Here is a 20,661-nt window from a genome sequence, read left to right as displayed (position 1 = left end):
TTTGTGAATAGTCATACTTTTAATATTGTACCATCGTAATCATCAAGAGCAACAGCAGCAGCAGCAGCCTCTGCAGGAGGGGGCATGAATGTGCAATATAGTAATGTGCACATGTTCCAGACAGAAAGAAACTGTTTCAAAACTACTCAGATAGCAGAGCCTGCATTACTCAACACCCTTGCTCATCAAAATCCCCATGGGTTTTGCCTCAAGACGTCGTGCTAAGTTCTATGGTTTTGAAATAGCCCCGTGTGTTGCCACACTGGTTGTATGCAATATTCCCAACAGCTCTGCTAAACCCAGTGACCTTTTCCAGCTCAAGGCTTGGTCATAAGATGTCAACGTTCTATTGGAGTACTCGTATTTCCTTCCATAAAAAGCAAAGCATTCCGTATTAAAAAAAGAAAATGTTAAAACATTATTTGATGATAATGCGTTATCAGTGGTGCACAATCAAACATTGAAAATCAATATTCTTAACACATTTGTCAATAACTACCTCCTCTCTGGGACCACTATACGCTGTGAGGAAGGACTATTGCCCAAAACATCGCCGATTATATACTTTTTCTTTCTAAGGAAGTGTTTTTGACGACTTTTTTTGCTAGTCATTAAAACAATAAATTGGCCGGGCACATTCAGACCCTACGTCAGCGGTCGGGAACCTATGGCTCGCGAGCCATATATGGCTCTTCCAGTGACGGCATATGGCTCCCAGACAATTTTGAGTTGAAAAAAAATCAGTTTGGAACTGATTTTAAAATACTTGTGATATTGCTTAATAATACCGTGTCGTTTTAAAGTAAACATAAATTAGTTTTGAAGATAAATTTCACGGGTCACGCCTGCATGAAGCTCAACCTCACCACGTATGAACCAGACTACAAGGCCATCAGCAAAACCACGCAGCACCAGAAGTCGCATTAAAAGTAAGACATATTTAATTTATTATACGTTAAAAATTACTATATGGCTCTCAATGAAATATATTTAGAAATATTTGGCTTTCATGGCTCTCCCAGTCAAAAAGGTTCTCGACCCCTGCCCTACGTGAATATACTTGCTGTTTAGCCGTTCCCAGACGTACAAACGTTCCACTTGGCAATTACAAGGAGGTCCCTTACCAGTGATTGTTGTTGGTTGTTGTTGTTGCACTAAGTCGCCACAAGGCGTCCACGTGTTTGTGTTGTGCCGGGGGCTGTTCACCTTCGCGGCGTCCCGATTTGTGTCTGCGGCAACGCGCTATAATTCTCCGTATTAATCGCCGCCGTTTATTAAAGATTAACCTTTTGTTATTAACTTATCCCTGGCGGGACGCGTTCTCGTCGAGCGTTTGCGTTGCATTCCGCGACCCCCGTTTTGCCCCGACCGACCGAGCCGCCGTCGTTGACGCGTGGCGCGGGGGGGCCGCGCAGGAAAGCCGTAAAAAGCCTGGGCCTAACGAGCGCCGGTCGATTTACGCGATCGTCGCACACGCTCGCCTCCGTTGATTGGAAAGTGACCGGGCTTCGCCACAGCTCTTAGCAGCAATGTCAGGCGTTACTCGTGAAAGCGTACCTGTTTAAAACTCGCAGGCTGCAAACGCCTTCGTTGGCCGTACTCACAATTGAGCGGTGGGGGGGGGGTGCACAGTTAACTGTTAATGGCGATGCGCTGTTAGGCGTTGTGTGTGTTCTGTGTGTCGGGGTGGTCGTGGGGTGATGTCTCTTTGAGTCGGTTCACGCTCTTTAATTGTGTGAAACCATGGCCGGTGGTGACCAGACAAGTCCAATAAGCGTCATTCTCGTGAGCTCGGGCAGTCGGGGCAATAAATTGCTCTTTCGTTACCCGTTCCAACGTCAAAAAGAGCAGTTTCAGGCTGCCACTAGTGAGTTTGCGATCGTGAACAACAACCTTCATCAAGATCATCATCACCACCACAGCCTTCATCAAGATCATCATGATTAACAACACATGTGTAGCGATCATATCACTTCCATTTTCACCAACATAATCAAAGCACCACCATTATTTTCACAGCCATCAATACGCAATCATTCCATCCATCATAACCAAGCAATTCACCATCATTACCACCATCACTACCATCATCATAGCCGTCAGCATCACCGCAGCCATCGGCACACACTCAAGATAACCCCCCATAATCACCATCACCGCCATCATCACTATCACCACCACCACCTATTTTCACAATCATGATCACAAACATTACAATCTTCACCACCTTGTTGATGGGGCCACTGCTACACGGACATCATAATGATGAAGACGACTGTAATCTAGAAAAGCATAATTATTCGGCCATTGTCCACCGAAAACACGTGTATTTCTCTCGTAATATATATTGCTGTGCAATTCAGATGTTATTCAGTCGACAGATTGTCATGTATTGTAACTACCAATCCAAATAAAATACTCATTGTTATGCAGTAACCTTCACTGATTTACTATCTGAATTGCAACGTAAGTTGCATTACTGTCCCATTAATGAGTATGCTAAACGTGTTTACATTTTCATTTCCCGTTAGGTCTGCTAAATTAATGTTAGTTATTTAAATGTTGTTAATGTGCGCTGCAAAGGTCACAGTGGTGAATTTCGGTATCCAGATAACCAAATTGACCTTTTGCAAATTGGCCAGCAGTCGTGCCAGCCACCAGGATATCCATCCGTTGTCATGAATGGTGGTGGGATGGTGAATAATATAATGGGGTCATTCATTGTTCGTGGCTTATGATGCAGGCACGCACAGGAGCCCGTTTGCACTGCACACACCCAGCGAACCCGAGGACCAGGACGGAGACGTGAGGTATGGTTGCTATGCAACAACGTGTTGCCTGGGATACACTTAACAAATAGTGTGCGCTAAGTGTTTTGCCTTCACTTGTTACATTTTTTGTTGCATTCGTTGTAATATTTTTTCTCGTAAAATATGATCGCTTAGTGTGTCTTTTTTATATAATTGCTAAACACATAAAATATATTTTTTGCTTGTGCTGTTTTTTCATGTCCACAAATGCCCTTTTTCAGAGAGCAAACCGATTCTGTAAGTGAGAGTGATGAGCAGGTGGTAGCAGGGTAAGATGCCGGCCTTCAGAAATGTGCCTTCTCGTCAATCGCTGCACTTAAAACAGGGCCAAAACTGGACTTCATTTAATTCAAAGCAAAATCTGTTCCTGGAAGCCCCCCCCCCCCCCACTTCCAAGTGTAGGTACAGAACTAACATAAAAGGTTGTGAAAACGTAGCGATGTTCTACACTTGGGGCTTCAAACTTCTGAAAAGTAACTTTGTCCCAAATTAAATGGAGTCCAGGCGTGGTTCTGCCTGAATTTTTGTCCTCATGAGACTAATTGCAGGCTTCGGATTCCAATGCTGCCTACAATGATTCAGAATTCGTTTTTTGAACATCACCATTGTCCGTAGAAATCCATGGAATGGGGCAAATTTGTTTATCCACTGTAACAAACACTTTTTTTTTAAAGTAGGCAAATTATGTTTGAGCCATATGATATGTGCGGGCATCACAGTGCAAACTTTCCACATTTGAAAATTTACCCACAATTTTCTCAATTGGGGTTATACATATCGATTTAACCCCTACTGCGTGACTACTGCAGAATATGTGAAACATAGCACCTTTAGGATTGCCTTGCAGGATAAGAATAGCACGGATCCCAAAGGTAATCATGATTTTATTTGATTTACAGATGCAGCTGAACTCACTTATTTGTATTTGTCAAATATCACCCTCGTGTTTTGCAAAACCTGTGAGTGATCAGCTGGATTATTTAAGTAGGAAAGGTAAGATGGCATGACATTTCAAATGTTACGGTGGAAAGGACATTTTTTGGCAGCACATTTGCTACATTCACATGTTTCTATCGGACAGTGGTCATAAAACAACAATTATTTTGTCTTATGTAATCAGACATTAAACAATTATAATCATATTGCAGTACAATAATTATAATAAAATTGCAGAATAAACCTGATTGGTTTTAGTCAATAAAATAGTAATCTTGCACAGGGCGTTGGTGATGCACTTTTTGGGCCGTGAATTGTTACACGATTGTGCACACTTCATTCTTCCAGTCTCACGTCCACCTTTCAAATGTGTGTGTGTGTCACAAATTTGGGTTCACTAGGTGATATGGTTATTACTGAGTTTTTTGAGGAGCGTACAGTTCCATGTGGATTTGACTCGTGCATTAAGCATTTTTGTTATGTTTCTAAATGCACCTGTATCTCAAGTTGCTGTTCAATAAGGTGGGCCATTTGATTTTTTTTCAATCAAAGATACCAAGCACAGCCGTAAAGGTCTAGCGCAAAGCTGGCAACAACTAAAATCACTAATACAGTATTGGTTCAGTGAGTATTGCCAGAGCCGGAGTGGTGATCAAGAACGAGGAGGGAGAATTTTGTATTTAGGAAAATTATTAAGGGGAAAAGTTTAGAACATATATTATAAAGAAACATTTTAGAAGCGAATTTGTAACAATAAAATTATATATATACGAACATTCCTGTGAAATGCAGGTAAATCTCAAACATTGTACAAGAGCCTGCAAAGCAATAGTTGCCATTTAAAGTGCACAGAAGAGCAGAGTGAAATCCACACTAAAATAAGGGCCCCTTGTATTGAACGAGGTGAGCTGTTTTAAAAAAAATGTAATTCACATTTTCGGTGGGTAGCTGAGCACGGTATATGTTAGAGCCTTTAAGTGTGAAACTGCGTTGGCTTTCCTCTGATGAGACAGTTTACCTCACGGTACACATTAGTCTCCCAGAGTAAAAAAAAAACAACGCTTGGGGATTCCGCCGTTATATGTAAATGCATTGGTAAACGTTGTACAGAGATAAACGAGCGCTATTTTAAAAGCTCATGCAATTCATGCTTGCATGTGAAAGATTTTCACTTTTATCATCATGATTGAGCTGTGCACATTTCGCTTGGCTTCAATTTGTACTCAATTCCTCGCAAGCACTGGATGATTTTACGCACACTGCTGATTGTAAGTGTGCGCCGATTTAAAAAGCCAAACCTTTTATTTCTCTGCATCTCCTAAAAGTAAGCCACGCTCATCATTCACTAATGCATTTCACCCATTCACTGCCTCGTTAATTTTTTAAAAATCAAAATGCAAAAAAAATTTGTTCTGATCATACCTGATATAAGAGTACATCTGTACTTGATTATCCACATAATGTATTTTGCATATTTTTCCTGTTCCAGCTATTATAATAGGTTAACAATAATTGGTGAAGATTGATTATAATATACAATAATTGCTAAATGCCTTAAAATATCTTTCCATCTCAGTTGTGTTAAAGTGTCTACGGGCGTTCGTCTCCGACTGATGAGAGAGCGTCCCCTGCTTGGATGCCCCTTCAACGCGTTTTGCGCTGGCGTGCGTGCGCTGGCGCGCGTGCAGGTTTTCCGATGTTATTCTGGCCACAATCTTGGCGCCCAAGTCTGAGCTGTGTGGCAAGCGGTTTGAGCTGAAGATTGACAATGTCCTCTTCGTGGGGCACCCAACCCTCCTGCAGCACTCGCAGCTGCCACAGGTTTGTTCAGCCAAATAGAGGCAAAGCCTAGCCCGTACGAACATTAACGCTGATTGTAAAAGCTCACCTTTGTTGAACCTGCAGTAATCCTATAGAAGTCGGAAGATTGGTCAATTAAGTCAGTTGATCGACTACCCTTTTTGTGATCGATTACCTAGGCCCTCTTAAAAATGGCTGCCGCCCCCCACATCCTACCTGTCGAAGGTAGGAAACCCCCAGAGGCCACACCCAGCGTGACGTGACATGATGCCGATGGTGTCACTAAGCCCTACCCATCATCAAACTTTTAGCAGCATGAGTGAGAAGAGGGGTGAGGCTTCTTCAATATATTTACATGTCATCCAATTAGTCCACTAAGCAGACCGATATCCAGTCGAGTAATACATTTAGACTTAAAACTTTCGTGACTGCAGGAATTCATATTCTTTGGTTCTTTCGGTAAAGTCACGTAGATAGAATTTTTAAAAATAAAAATAAAGTCAATAAAAGTAAAAAAAATATATAAAAATAATAATAAAAAACACTAATGTAGACTGTAGTCTGGTTCTTGGAGTGAGTGTACTGGCAGTCTATAATGTAGACTGTAGCCTGGTTTGTAAGGTTAAAAACCAGGCTACAGTCTACATTATAGTCTAAAATATAGACTGCCAGTACACTCACCCAGCTTAATAACCATTGCTACAGTCTATATTATAGACTGCCAGTACACTTGCCAAGGTTAAGAACCACGCAACAGTCTACATTATAGACTGTCAGTATGCTCACCGAGGTTAATAACCAGGCTACAGTCTACATTATAGACTGCCAGTACACTCACTCCGATTAAGAACCAGGCTACAGAGTACATAGTGTGTTTTTTTTTATCTACGTGACTTTACGGAAAGAACCAAAGAATAAAAGTAATCAATTCCTTAAATTATCGAGTAAATTGGCTATATAATCCTATTAACCCAGGTTATACAAATCTACACTGTTAGCGATACCTTGTGTCTGTATGAATTAGCGCACCGTTCTTTGTCATGTGAAGTTTGTTTTTCTCAAAAGGTTTCCAAGACAGATCCATCTCCCAAACGAGAAACTCCAACTATGATCCTGTTCAACGTGGTGTTTGCGCTAAGAGTGAGTGGCACACATGGCAACCAATGCAGTAAAATATAGAGGACAGGAGAACTTTACTTTAGCCTCTCACTCCACAGGATGCTTGGGTCACTGGTGATGGGGATTTTATACGTACAAGTGTTTAGCTAGCATGCCTCTCTATGAATCTGGCCACCTGAGTTTTATCCCTGGCTATGGATAATATCAGTGGTAGTGACATCTGAGCTGGTCCTGGGAAAAATCTGCTCAAATAACCTCAATAACCAGCAGCAGATTGATACGTAAAATAACTTGCATGAGACATGAAATGTACTACTATAATGAGCCAAGAATGTCTGTGTGTTTACTGCAATACACCCCGTCCTTGGACGGGCAAAGTGTTTTATAATTTGAGGGTGAATCTGCCCTTGATATGAAACCAAAACCATCTGAGTTTTAATATTTTTAGCTCAAATAGCTAAATATTAGGTTTGGATTGTTCAGGGTAAATATAAGCTTCCATCTCTCCATACTTGTTTGTTTTTAATTTTTTTGTTCTTTGTGAACGACCATGTTAATGAACCATATCACAGCAAATTGGTATGTTACTTTTCATTATCATGTTCAGCTTTCAAACACACTCCAACCTGCTCCCGTGCGCCTTATTAATCATTTTTATTCCAGTCTGCCTTCATTATCTGTCCTAGGTATACATAAACTGCTCTGTTTCCAGTTGTGTCCCTCCTACAGACATCTCCATACGTTTAGCGGATGTGTTGGACTTGAGCTCTGTTTTGCTTACAAGCTCTGCTGTTGGTTATCCCGAAGTAGGCCCTCTACTTTGAGGCAGCAATTACAAATGTTCGTGTGCGTGCAATGTCTATGTGGCCCCGGCCCTCAGGCCCACGCGGACCCGTCGGTACTGGGCTGCATGCACAACCTGTCGCGACGCATGGCGGTGGCGCTGCGCCATGAGGAGCGGCGCTGCCAGTACCTGACACGGGAGGCCAAGCTGATGCTGGCCGTGCAGGACGAGATCTCTGCCCTGCACGACGGTGCGGTTCGCTCACACTGAGAGAGATCCTCCTCTACAGCTTTAACAGACTGTTGGGGCAAGTGCTGGTAGTGGGCACCTATGAAGGCCGGAACAGCACACGAGGGGTGGGTGGCCAGCACCGTGCCCGACCGCCTTTGTCTCACCAGTGGTGATGTTTACACACCGCACCAGGTACTCACTTTTGAGGCTTAGTCGAACTAGAGGAGGCCCATGACCAGTTCAGATAATTGTCACTGGTGTTGGACTCGGGCGGGAATCGAATTCGGGTCACCAGGTCCGTAGTGCAGCGTGCTAACCACTACCCTACCGTGTGTGGTTCGCTCACGCACGCACACACACACGCACACACACGCACACACTCCCCGCTACGCCCTCCCACTGTACGGAGTAGAGCTCAGGTCGATTAGTCGATTCAATCTATTTAATTTAATGTTTACATTTACATATAGTCGACAACTTTTTTTTGTGATGGAATGCTTGGATCTTGTAAAAACTAACTGCGACCGCCCTTCGATGCTGCTTGCAGAACGTGGGGTGACGCGGCTGATCATGCCGATGGCGTCTCCAAGCCAAGCCCCATCGCCTCCCATGCAGCGGCACGTGTGCCGACACATGTTTGGCTTTTAATGTAACTATTTTCCTGCTGTGTAATCGGTTGAGTCATCGAGCTGATTATCGGTGGAGTAATCCATCATTTAAATAATCGGATAACCCAACTATGCTCCCGAGTAACTTCCCGAATGGATAAGGTCAGCCTATCGGGGACAGTGGAACGACCAAACCCCTGTCGCGGCAGCTACAAGGTCAGACACCCTGTACAGGGCGTGAAGGGGACAATTGAGTGGGCGGCATCGCTGTGCTTTCTGTTCTCTGCCACAAGCTGTCAGTTTTGCATGCTCTGCCGCCAATCAGAAAACGTGAATACGGTTGCTTTAGAGTCTCATGATGACATTCCGCGGTGTTAAGGGGTGCAATCGTTTTTAATTCGCTCATTGTTGTGTTCTTGCCCATGCAGGCAGTCCTCCGCCTTCTCCCTTCCACCACATCCTGCCCAAAAGCAAGCTGGCTCGGGACCTAAAGGAGGCCTATGACAAGTAAGCTTGCTTGCCGCGCAGCGCACGACCAACTCAGAGTGCATGAGGAATGCGGTGTGGTGGGCTCCTTTTGCAGATGTCTTTTAATCCCATTTTTCTGGAAACTCTTGTTACAAGAGAGAGAATGGACTGAATAATTGCTTAAGTGCACAAGAGGCTACATGACTGCCCCCTTGTGGAATATGAACCATGTGCTTTCGTGTATTCAATAACCGCCCCTATCAGAGGTGTTGAAGGCTTGTCGATTGTAAACACATGTAGCTCTGTGTGAATCGTCTTATAACGTTATCATTCTTGCGAGCAGAAGAATTCAAAATCTGAAAAATAGTGGGAACGCTGGGGCAGATAGTGTTAAGTAGTTATTACAATACATTCACAAATGGGGAAATCTTTAGTTGTTATACAGGGTGTGTCTTTTAAATTATAGCCAAAGTAACGTTATTTCACTATACTTGGGTATATTTTTAAAAGATGCACCCTGCTTAACCGGGTCTGGTCAGTTTTAATTAACGTTTGGATGGATAATGGTAGAACAAAATGAGATGCTTCTCTAAGTGCGTGCTGTGTGTTCCTTCTCCAGCCTCTGTTCCACAGGTTTGGTGCAGCTCTACATCAACAACTGGCTGGAAGTCAGCTTCTGCCTGCCTCACAAGGTGCACAAAATCAGCAACAACTACATCTCGCCCGAGGCTATAGAAAGGAGCCTAAAGTCAATACGGTGAGTGCAAGGGTGCTCGTATGTATGTGTGTTAAACATCCTTCGCACCGTACGTAGCCAACTGTGCTAATCAGAGGTGCGGAGGAAGGTCAATCTTGATTGAAAAGGGCATAGCTCTGGTCATTTCCTAATTTCGGAAGGAAGAGCATTCTAGATGGCCTCAGAAGCGCATCTGAACGCGCGTGATGCAGTGACCATCTTTGTTCGATGGTCTATCCAAGAATGTCTCTTACAAGTCCAGAATGTTCACAGCCCACCTGATCATAGCCTACTTATTTGTCAAACCTTTACCTTTTTGGCATGAAAAAATATATTGCGGAACAAGTATATCTCATCAAACCTGGTCTCCTTTTCTCTCCACTACCCCCTCACCCTGTGCCCACCCATTTAAGCGATCACATAGCACTTCTACACTAAACCCTCTCTGCAAATAAACGACCTTCTTGAACTGCTCACCAACACCACATCCACACTCTTCCATCACAGCCCACGCAGTCACCTTCCTCACACACAGCACCCTACCCACCCTGATTTGTATTCCCTGTTTTCTGTATATTTTCGCCCCACGTGCAGTCCCTACCATGCGCTGCTACTGCTGGGCGAGGAGAAGTCGCTGCTGAGTCAGCTGCCGGCCGACAGCTCCCCGTCGCTGGTGCGGCTCATCAAAGTGACGTCACCCATGAAGACGCTGCAGCAGCTGGCGCAGGATGCTGACCTAGCATTGCTGCAGGTGAGGTGGACGTGCATCAGCTACGGTGAAAATAGCACTGGCGATAGGAGCAGGCTATGCCAAGCTGCGTAGATGCTGCCGTGGTGTAATGGTTAGCGCACAATGGCCATGCCATCCACAGGGGTCGCCAGTTCGATCACGGCTGATGATGAATGCTTTCCGAGCAGCACAATTAGATGGTGTCACACGGCGTATTACGAGTGACATTGGGACGTGGCACCACAGTGATGTCATCGCAAGGCACGCATTTGGCATTTGATGTCATTGCCTTGTCCGAAAAGGCATTGAGTTCATCCTTGTTTTATTATTACTTGGACAACCCTTTGATTAATTTATCCAGTTTTCTATAGGGTAAGACCCTAATAGTAGCACGACTTTTACTAAAATTTAATTCATATTGCATCATCCCAATGAGAGTGACACCATATTACAGACAGATGGATGGGTGTACAGACAGACAGACAGAGTTCTCGCATAAACACTTTCAACCTGATTTGGAAATTGTTGGAAAAGGGACCTTTTGCATGTAATTAGCACTCCTGCTAAGGCTGGCCAAGATGGCTGAAAATTGCCTTTTTTTTGCCTGTGCCTGTCAGGTGTTCCAGCTGGCGGCGCACCTGGTGTACTGGGGCAAAGCCACCGTAATCTACCCACTGTGTGAGACCAACGTCTATATGCTGTCGCCCAGCTCCAACACGTACATGTGTGTACACGCACACATCGATGGGAGGATTGCATGGTATTGTGGGTGTTATTATGTTGTTCTTCCATACACAGCTGTGGATTATGGTGTGTCGTTTGAAGTCATGTGTTGTAGCATTCCAAATCATGTTTTGGTTAAGCTGTATGGCAAGCCGTCTGGGCATATGCTTCACGGGCCTGAGTAAATCTAGATTTGAAGTTCACGGGCCTGAGTAACACAACAAGCCAATGCATGCTTATACGAGCCGGACTCTGACCAGTCAGCAGGCACTGACTGCGTGTTTCACCTTGAGACTTGGAACCAGACATGATCGCGTTGGTGATCAGACATGATCTCGTTGGTGATCAGACACGCACGCTCCAGAGTCATCGTGTGCTACTGGTGTGCGCAGACACTCGCCGTACTCGGAGCAGTTTGCGCAACAGTTCCCTGGGTGCGAGCTATCCACCACCCTGACCGAGTTCTCCCTGCCTACGCCGCTTGCGGAGCACCGAAACCCGCTTGGCACACCGGTGCAGCAGGTGCAGTCATCGCTGGGGGCGCATGGCACCACGCGGGCATACGAGGGGGAACTCAGGCCATTCACCACGGGACCACGCCAATTTGTGTGGATTGTTTAGTGCAAGGGAGGACGGATGTCTATGAAATCGGTGCATAGAAGGCAGACATTGGTATATAATAGGTATGCTATACACACAATCCATGTAAGAGGGACAACAACATACATTACTAACATTTTCAGGCAGCAAACATGGACACACGGGGGTCTGTGATGTACGCATAGGAAACACAAAGAATGGTAAAGTGCACACCAGGGTACATACGAGAACATGCAGTCACTTGCTTTTGCCATGGCTGCCGGCAGACCCAGCTGGTGCACACGGTGATGTGGATGCTGCAGCGGAGGATGCTGATGCAGCTGCACACGTACGTGTGCCTGATGGTGCCTGCTGGCGAAGAGAGCGCCAGCTCTAGTGGGGGATACGGCGGTGGTGGTGACGGCGAGCTGCAGTGTGCGGGCGGCGCGGCGCGTGCCACTGGGTGTGCCTTCTCAGCGCCCACCGCACTTGTCTTCGGCTCCCCACGTAAGCGGAGGAGGACCTGCCGCGTCCAAAGTGCACAAAGTGAATGTGCAGCAAATTTAAATCCATTATTATTCACGTGGGTTTGGCTTTACGAGGACTGAAACTAAAACAATTATACATTGAAAATTATAATCTGTAATGTCTACATCCTTGTATTCGTTGTTTAATTTTAACTGATGCTGTTGTTAATCGCGACATAAAATCTAGCGAAATAGGATGTTTCATGTCATAGGGTCATGTTGTATATGTTGGTTATCAAAATTTGTTATGTTGTATGCGTGCGTGGGTGAAATTATTATGTTGTATATGTGGGTTATGAATATTCAGTGAAAATAATAATAATTAAATGAAATTTGGCCAAATGTGTAATTATCCGGAAATATGTTAATTTATGTAATTACGCACATTTTAATTATGCCAATTCGAGAGGTAATCGTATTAATTATGCGAGTGGGTGTAATTATGATAATGCAAGTCGTTATGATAACCAGACCCCGCCTCGGTGATGAGGGTGGGTTATCGATCGGAATAAGGCAATTAATCGTATGCAGTTATGCAGGTGTGGTGTAAGTATGCAAGATTAACTTAGATTAACTCGGCATCGTTGTCTAGGTTCGTCTCATTCTCGCTTTAACATTCCCAGAGTGTGTATTCGTGGTTATATTTTAGGTCCCCGGTTCACCCCGTTATCGCTTTAACATTTACTGAGTATGTGTTAGTGTGTTTATTAAGGTCACCAAGTTCAGATCTCAACGCAGAAGCAGATCTTATGCATAGATTTCAGGAAAGAATCACACAACCACTTCTGTATTCATCTTCTTGTTTCTTTCGGTAAAGTCACGTAGAAGGGAAGTAATAAAATAATAAAAATAAAACATAATAAAACAATTCTCACGACGTTTCGGCTACAACGCAAGCAGCCGTCCTCAGGTGAAGAATGAGACACTACCAAACTAGGAGCTTATATATAAGCTGCATTGGGGGTTGAAGAGCGCCTTAACAAAAAGAATGTGCATGTGAAGAGGGATTTAGCATATTCATGGAAAATGCGTAGGCGTTGGGCGGGGGGGTGTCAAAGTCATATTATGCCCATGCATTATGCAGGATCAGCAGCAACCAAGGGGGGTGCAGGGATTAGCAGTAACAAAGGAAAGGAATGTTAATGATATGTAGCTGCAGTTACTCAACAACCACGTAGAAAACTAAAGTATAAACTACATAAAAAACTAAAGTATAAACTGCATCGCACCATCAGTATACTTACTATACTCTATAATAAGCTGAGTTACTAACAGCAAGTAATACATTACAATTTTACCTCGTAAAAATTCTATAATATGCTTCCATCTAAACCTTATTCTCTTACATCACACGAGCATATACCGTACTATATACTGCCATAGATAAACCCAACATTAAATTATATACTGTATTGCTGTAAACCAACCTATATCTTATACATTTAATATCACACTATGTATTATTCTACACACCCTAATGTGTATCGAAATGGTTTATTACGTCCTTCCAATGATTGCTGAGCCAGAATCCATCTTCTCGGTATATAATTTAATGTTGGGTTTATCTATGGCAGTATATAGTACGGTATATGCTCGTGTGATGTAAGAGAATAAGGTTTAGATGGAAGCATATTATAGAATTTTTACGAGGTAAAATTGTAATGTATTACTTGCTGTTAGTAACTCAGCTTATTATAGAGTATAGTAAGTATACTGATGGTGCGATGCAGTTTATACTTTAGTTTTTTATGTAGTTTATACTTTAGTTTTCTACGTGGTTGTTGAGTAACTGCAGCTACATATCATTAACATTCCTTTCCTTTGTTACTGCTAATCCCTGCACCCCCCTTGGTTGCTGCTGATCCTGCATAATGCATGGGCATAATATGACTTTGACACCCCCCCGCCCAACGCCTACGCATTTTCCATGAATATGCTAAATCCCTCTTCACATGCACATTCTTTTTGTTAAGGCGCTCTTCAACCCCCAATGCAGCTTATATATAAGCTCCTAGTTTGGTAGTGTCTCATTCTTCACCTGAGGACGGCTGCTTGCGTTGTAGCCGAAACGTCGTGAGAATTGTTTTATTATGTTTTATTTTTATTATTTTATTACTTCCCTTCTACGTGACTTTACCGAAAGAAACAAGAAGATGAATCCCTGCAGTCACGAAAGCTTTAAATCGAAAATTCACTTCTGTATTGATCAATTTATTACTAATTCAACCTTAACTATGATATAGTATGCGAACTCTCAATCCCGGAACGTCAACACGGCATCAATACAGTATCATCAACGATTGTCTGATTTCACTTTGACAACGGCACATGGATCCCGCATAACGCGATGGTTGTTAGTGAGAGAGAGAGTCGTTAAAATATGCAAATACTATGCTAAGAAAACCTTAACGTTAATGAATGATTATACTCAATTTTGTTCACGCAGTACCGCACTCCTTATTGATCATACGCAACCCTTATCACGTTGTTAGCACCTTGGGTCACGGGACAGTTGAATATTCTGTAGAGGATGCGAGTACGTGCGGCGATTATGACTGAAAGATACTTGAAAGATTATACGGCGATAAAAAGAAAACACAATCAAAAACAGTTATTATTCTTAAAGGCACCAATCTCAACAGATACATCGGCAGGTTATCTGACAACAGAACGGCTCGGAGTAAGGGCCTGCGACGGTGCTCCTTTTCCGAAGATCGTTATCTTATACCAAGTTTACTAATTGGGGACCAGATCACCTGATAAGGATCCGGTGGGCCACCACTCCCCACGTGAGCGTGGCTCGGCGGAAGGAGGTGCCAAAAATCAGTTCGTATTGATGGATCTGTTGGGAATTTATGCCCACTAAATATTAAAGATAAAAATTACGAATACTTTTATAAACGACGGATGGCCATCACTCGGTCTCGTTGTGATGCCTTCCCAGCCACGGATGGCTTATGGGTTCGAGTGTGTTTGAGTGGTAAGAGTTGTCTTGAATAGTCAGTGTTCGGAGTCGATTCTTTATGTCAAACAGACGCCTGGTGGTCGTGTGGTGAGGGGGCGGTGCGCGTCATACGTATCAGTCGCTCCCCTGTCACCGTGGGGAACTGGTTCGGATGCCCGTTGATACGCTGTCGCAGTTCGGAACCCGGTCGGTAGGTGGCGCCCACAACTCGCTCGCAGCGTGCAGTGGTGGTCGTCGTGTGCACGGAGCCTCGTCGCCAAAACCGCGACTCTCACCACTCCGGCGGCAGCAGAGACCTCCGACTCGGCAGAGGTTGACCCACGCAGGCCGAGTTGAGCTGTCAAGCGGGTCTTGCCCGCCTGCAGAGGAGATGGGGAGCCGCTTGAGTCGAGCCCCGAGAGCCGGCTTTGGCAAGCCGATCGAACTCGGCTGAGTCCCAGACGAGCTGAAGATGAGTCGAGCCGACCCGCTGGTCGCAGCTCGCTCCTGAGTCGACCCGCTGGTCGCACCCCCCACGTGAGCCGACCCGCTGGTCGCACTCCTGAGTCGACCCTCTGGTCGCACTCCTGAGTCGACCCTCTGGTCGCACTCGTTCCTGAGCCAACCCACTGGTCGCACTGATTTCCAATGCTCAGGATCCTTTCCTTTATGCCGAAAAATCCCCCTGGATCCCGCCCACAAGGCGGGGCTTCTTTTCGATTTTTGCTGTGTCAGGATCTGTCCGTAGGCAGGTGTGTCCATGTGTGTGTCCGTACGTCCGTATGTCCTTGTGTGCATCACTCACGGTATTCCGTTGTCCCACTCCCTCCATAAAACCCACGAGCAAACAATCAGATGTTACAAATTGCCTCGAGGTCGTCTCTCTGTCTGGGTGCAATATTATCTCTTGTCTGGCCTTCTTCATGAACCCAAAACACAGACGTTACAAATCGTCTCATAGGCGTCTTTGTTTGTGTTGCACCACCTGGAGGGAGGGGCAACACTCTCTCCGACCCGGCGCACAAAGAAATGGTTAAGAAGTTTTAAGTTAACATTTGTCCCTTACTATTTCACAGTTATGATTCTGTATGTAACCTAAGGTCTGTCGTTTCCCATCGTGGTGCTTGACTCAAGTGGAGGTGTTTCCCCGAGCGTATACACACTCCTATCCCGCGCTGCGGAGATACAAAGACGGCCGGGATCTCCCTTTTTCTCCGACCCTGGGTTTAACATCGTTTTTTTTTATTATGTATTTATATTCGACCTGGTGGTGATTCATCCCGTTATCCTGGCTTTTCATAAGTTTTACTTTTGTCTTTTCATGCATATGCTTCGGGTCGAGTTGTATAGAAAGCATTAAAGTATGGAAATAACATTTCATATTGACTTAATGATGGTGATGGTTCAGTAGGCGTAACTTGTGACCTGGTTTAATTGGAGTGGGTGTGAATATCAAACTTTAGCCTACCCTGTTGTTAAATTCCGACTTTAACGTTACTTTAATAGCAATACAGAATAATTGAGCTTTTTGTCTTAACTAGGCGAACGCGAACTTCTGGTGACCCCCGCAGCCTTGTTGTTCAGCTGGGTCTGCATCCTTGAGAGATATACAACCCTCTTATTCTCGTCTCACCGTGGCCATCACCTTCTGCTCTGGGAGTGTTATTCTTAATTTCAGGTCCAGGGCCCCCTCACGTTCAGACGTGCAGGGTTGTTTAAATCAGCTCCCTCCCCTGTGCACACAGCCTTGAGCTGACCCACTTAATTTAATTTCTTGGCCTTCTTGGGTTTATCTTTGCTCCCTCAGCTGCAGGAGGACAAGGCGTACTTCTACCTCCCCCCCTGTGTGCACGTGTTCCAACTAGCTCGGAATCCCTAAACACACAATCAGTGATGATTCCTGGCTTTCTGTGGTTGTGATTTAGACAAAGGCGCCTCTGTTTTCTTCCATTGCCTTTGAGTCGACACTGCCCTATTATTTGCCCATGTGCTGAGGTCATAGAATTCGTTTTGACTTCAGTAATATTAACATTCAGTATTGGATTAGCAAATGGCAATGGTTCATTGATGTAGCTCGCAGCCTGGTCTCCAATTTGAGCGAGCGCGAGGATCGATACTTTAGCCTACTCTGTTGTTGAATTTCGGATTTTGACGTTACTTTAAAACCATGCAGGATGGTTGGGCTTTTTGCCTTAACTATGTCTGGCTGACACTCCCACTGTCTCTGCCGCCTGCACGGGTGACATGTGCCCGTTCATCAGGCCTTATCTTTCCTTGAAGCAAGGTTGCAAATTCTGCCATCCTAGCCCTCCTCCAGTTCATCACTTAACAACACCTGGTGTTTTGCAGTTTGCTGCGCTTTGGTGTGTTTAAAAAAAACAAGTAAAAGATAATATATAAAAATCATCAAATATTATTAATCTCAATTTTGGAGGAAGGGTTAGTATACAACAGTCATTACCGTTTAAACATATTGTTAGCAAACCATTGCTGAGTATCATAACCTTTTCAGAAGGGTCCTGCATCGGGATACTTTGGCCAGTTTAACTTTTTTTTGTGGGAGAAAACCAGACTGCCTGGATAAAACTCACACCTATGAGGTGATAGGTTCATACATCCATTTGCAGTGATGCCATCTATTGGTCACTTAATGGGCCAGAATGTTTGAGAGTTTCATAATTCTAAGTGTCCAGTTGCCCCTTGCCTCAAAAGTACTGGATTACAGGTGTGCGCCACCAGACCCAGCTCCGAAATAGACGTCAGTGGTAACTGCGCTGTGGCCTTCGGTCTTAGTTGTCTACGAATGTGAGTCGTTTTCATACCTTTCTGTCATCAGCGAGCAGCGATGATCTTACCCTGACGAGTCCCAGCCTCGAAGCGTCGAGCGTGGAGCTGGGCGCGTGCGGCGAGGACTCGCCCGTGAACCGGCGCGTCACCGAGAACCTGTTGGCCAGCCTGCCCGAACACGAACGCAGCTGCATTAACGCCGTGCCCGCCGCTCACAACCCCGAGGATCTGCGGCTCTTCGCAAGGTTAGACCACAACATCGCCTCCAGCACTCGGTGGTACTAGGGATTGCCGTGATATCATTTTAGATTTGAAGCTTTCGTGACTGCAATGATTCATATTCTTAGGTTTTTTCGGTAAAGTCACGTAGGTAAAAACATTAAAAAGTAAAATAAAATAAAAATCACGACGTTTCGGAGGCAACACAAGCTTCCGTCTTCAACCATTATATTAACGGAGTGGTAGCTTCTGCAATCTCTCATTTACTTGATACAGCTGTCGTGGCTGTGACGGTACCACCTGAAGACGGAAGCTTGTGTTGCCTCCGAAACGTCGTGATTTTTATTTTATTTTACTTTTTTATGTTTTTACCTACGTGACTTTACCGAAAAAACCTAAGAATGTGATATAGTTTCTCATGATTCGATATCACGTTTCACGATACAACATATTATCGCGATATCAGTTTCCCATTAACCTTTTAATTGTATTCCTAATTTGAATTTGCTTTGCTGTACTTGTATGTTATTGCATATTCCATTGTGCCTTCATTGTTGTCAGTGTCTATGTTATCCTCATGGATTGTTTATTTGTGTCCCCTGTAAAGTGCTTTAAGTTACTTCCCAATTTAAAAGTTTTGTGTGACACGTGTGTCTCGCTCCTTGCCTCATGCAGGCTGCTGCCATACTTCCGAGGATACCACCATCTGGAGGAAATCATGTATCACGAGAACGTGCGGCGTTCCCAGCTACTCACGCTCATCGACAAGTTCCGCAGTGTGCTGGTGGTCCTCACTCACGAAGACCCCATCATCTCTATCTTTCACTCGCCCACAGAGTGACTAACACGACCGGCATATCTGCTCGAACCACCGAGCAACTCATGCACGGCTCAAACCACACGTCCGGTCCAGCGGTCGTCTAGAGCCTTTTCCCACATTCAGATCCTAAGAGGACCTGCATGATGTTTGTTTACCAAGGCATTTATCAAAAATACTGCCTTAAAAAGAAAAAGGATATAATCAACAAGGTTTCGGGTAGTGGCGTATCTTTGTATAAATACATTTTCATCACGGGTTAATTGAATGCCAACTAATTCGGCAAATGTGTTAGTTCATCTGAGCAGCTCAGATTGTCCTCTATGGGCGATAGCCATATGATATAGTTGAATGTGTTTGCAGTAACGACGACTCTTGTTTTAGTTATATTGACAATATAACTGAGATGTATTCCTCAGTCATGGTTCTAAGCTCTGCTCCACAATGACTTTTCATGGCTTTACCACTTGCTAAGTGAACTCCTGTCACCTCAATGCATACGATTTATCACCATATTTTTATTTATTTTTTAACTCTTCCATTAGAAGTACAAAATTATGCGTGCCCACGGGATTGTGGTTAATACGCAGATACGATTGGAATTGTTGCATAAGTGCCAGTTACATGAAGATGCTTCATGTGTTTCATGTCAAGATTGATGTTGCAGAAATGTTACTGCCAAGCGTTTTGATGTGTTTAAAAAGTAAATGCTGCTGATTTAACTACAGTACATATGAGGTTTTTCTTTGTTTGGGGAGCATCTGAAAAATATTTCCCCAATAACTTTTACACCTTCACCTTGTACAATACCCAAACACAATGTGTCAGCTACTTTAATTAAATCAAATGGCACGTAATATTGTACACAGGTGACATTGAGTAGATAGACACTGCTCGTTTAGAAAATAATGTAAGCACCCATTGTTATCTCAATATTTTGCAGATTAGGTGTGACCCATATTTTCTATCGGTATTTGCTAATGCTATCGTCAGCAGGAAGCAAGCCAAAAACATACATAATATATGCATTGGCTTGCATACATGCAAAGACAATGCATATATTATCAGAGTATTTTTTTGTTTGCATTCTGACCACAAGTAATGTGGTGAATGCAGACATGATTCCTTGCAAAAGGTTTCAGTTTGGTGTTTTAACATCTCAACACCTGTTTTGTTGCCAGAAAAAAGGGGAAAACCTGTTCTCAAACCTGATACAAATCCACATTTTTTCAAGCTACCTCTATAAATTCGGTATTGATCAAAAGTTCGTCGTCAGTAGACGTGGAAGCAAACTACTTTTTTGGTCCACTTTCCCTCGTGTGAGTTTAACACGTAGCAGGCTTTCACGACCAATAAATATCCATAAGAGGTTTTTTTTTTTGGTTAGATCGCGTAAATATATAAATGTGTCGTTAAAACCCGCCACCACCCGACACAGCCAACATAGTAAGGGTTGTCACGTAAACAGAACGTGGTCAATTCGTCACTAGTACAGCACTAGTGTATAGTGTAGTGTTAATAGTAGTGTATAGTGTAGTGTTAATAGTAGTGTATAGTGTCGTGTATAGTAGTGCAGTGTATAGTGTACTATACTAGTAAAGCACCACACCGGTGTGTTGGAGAGCCAAGCCACAACATTTACAATCTGAGTACGACGTTTCGCCAGTAGTAATTACGCGATCTAGTTGAGCTACGATGAAATGAGAGAGGGGGTGATGAGTCAATGAGGGAATCGATGCGTGAATGAAAGATTTGACAGGTTCCAGCAAGAGGAATGATTGAGTGAAAACCAATGAGTTACGATTGAATGAGAGGGGTTGGTGGTGAGATTCAATGACGGAAT

General features: G+C 44.0%; 1 protein-coding gene across 4 annotated transcripts; it reads left to right on the top strand.

Annotated features, from left to right (window-relative positions):
• Positions 1-474: 474 nt before the first annotated feature.
• On the top strand, positions 475-19,545 carry NPRL3 (NPR3 like, GATOR1 complex subunit). 4 transcript variants are annotated; one of them, XM_061548932.1, is made up of 14 exons: positions 475-929; positions 2,744-2,810; positions 3,032-3,079; positions 5,435-5,567; positions 6,612-6,686; positions 7,546-7,699; positions 8,717-8,795; positions 9,376-9,513; positions 10,087-10,243; positions 10,840-10,946; positions 11,338-11,467; positions 11,812-12,031; positions 17,832-18,027; positions 18,677-19,545. In XM_061548932.1, the coding sequence occupies exons 1-14, from the start codon at positions 872-874 to the stop codon at positions 18,840-18,842; spliced, it is 1,728 nt and encodes a 575-aa protein (XP_061404916.1). In that variant the 5' UTR covers positions 475-871; the 3' UTR covers positions 18,843-19,545. The 4 variants fall into 4 exon arrangements, with proteins under 4 accessions (XP_061404916.1, XP_061404917.1, XP_061404914.1 ...); XM_061548930.1 differs by lacking the exon at positions 475-929 and adding an exon at positions 1,140-1,867; XM_061548933.1 differs by lacking the exon at positions 3,032-3,079 and having other exon boundaries at positions 481-929.
• Positions 19,546-20,661: the final 1,116 nt, after the last annotated feature.

The sequence above is a fragment of the Lethenteron reissneri genome, chromosome 10 (assembly GCF_015708825.2).
Source record: "Lethenteron reissneri isolate LAM-NWPU_2019-01 chromosome 10, ASM1570882v1, whole genome shotgun sequence".
NCBI lineage: Eukaryota > Metazoa > Chordata > Hyperoartia > Petromyzontiformes > Petromyzontidae > Lethenteron > Lethenteron reissneri.
This window is presented reverse-complemented; position numbering and strand designations above follow the sequence as displayed.

Coding starts and splice junctions, on each gene's coding strand:
- NPRL3 (XM_061548930.1), top strand. CDS start 1,744: ATGGCCGGTGGTGACCAGACAAGTCCAATAAGCGTCATTCTCGTGAGC. Junction 1,868..2,743: donor GCAGTTTCAGGCTGCCACTA/GTGAGTTTGCGA, acceptor CTTATGATGCAG/GCACGCACAGGAGCCCGTTT. Junction 8,796..9,375: donor CTAAAGGAGGCCTATGACAA/GTAAGCTTGCTT, acceptor TTCCTTCTCCAG/CCTCTGTTCCACAGGTTTGG.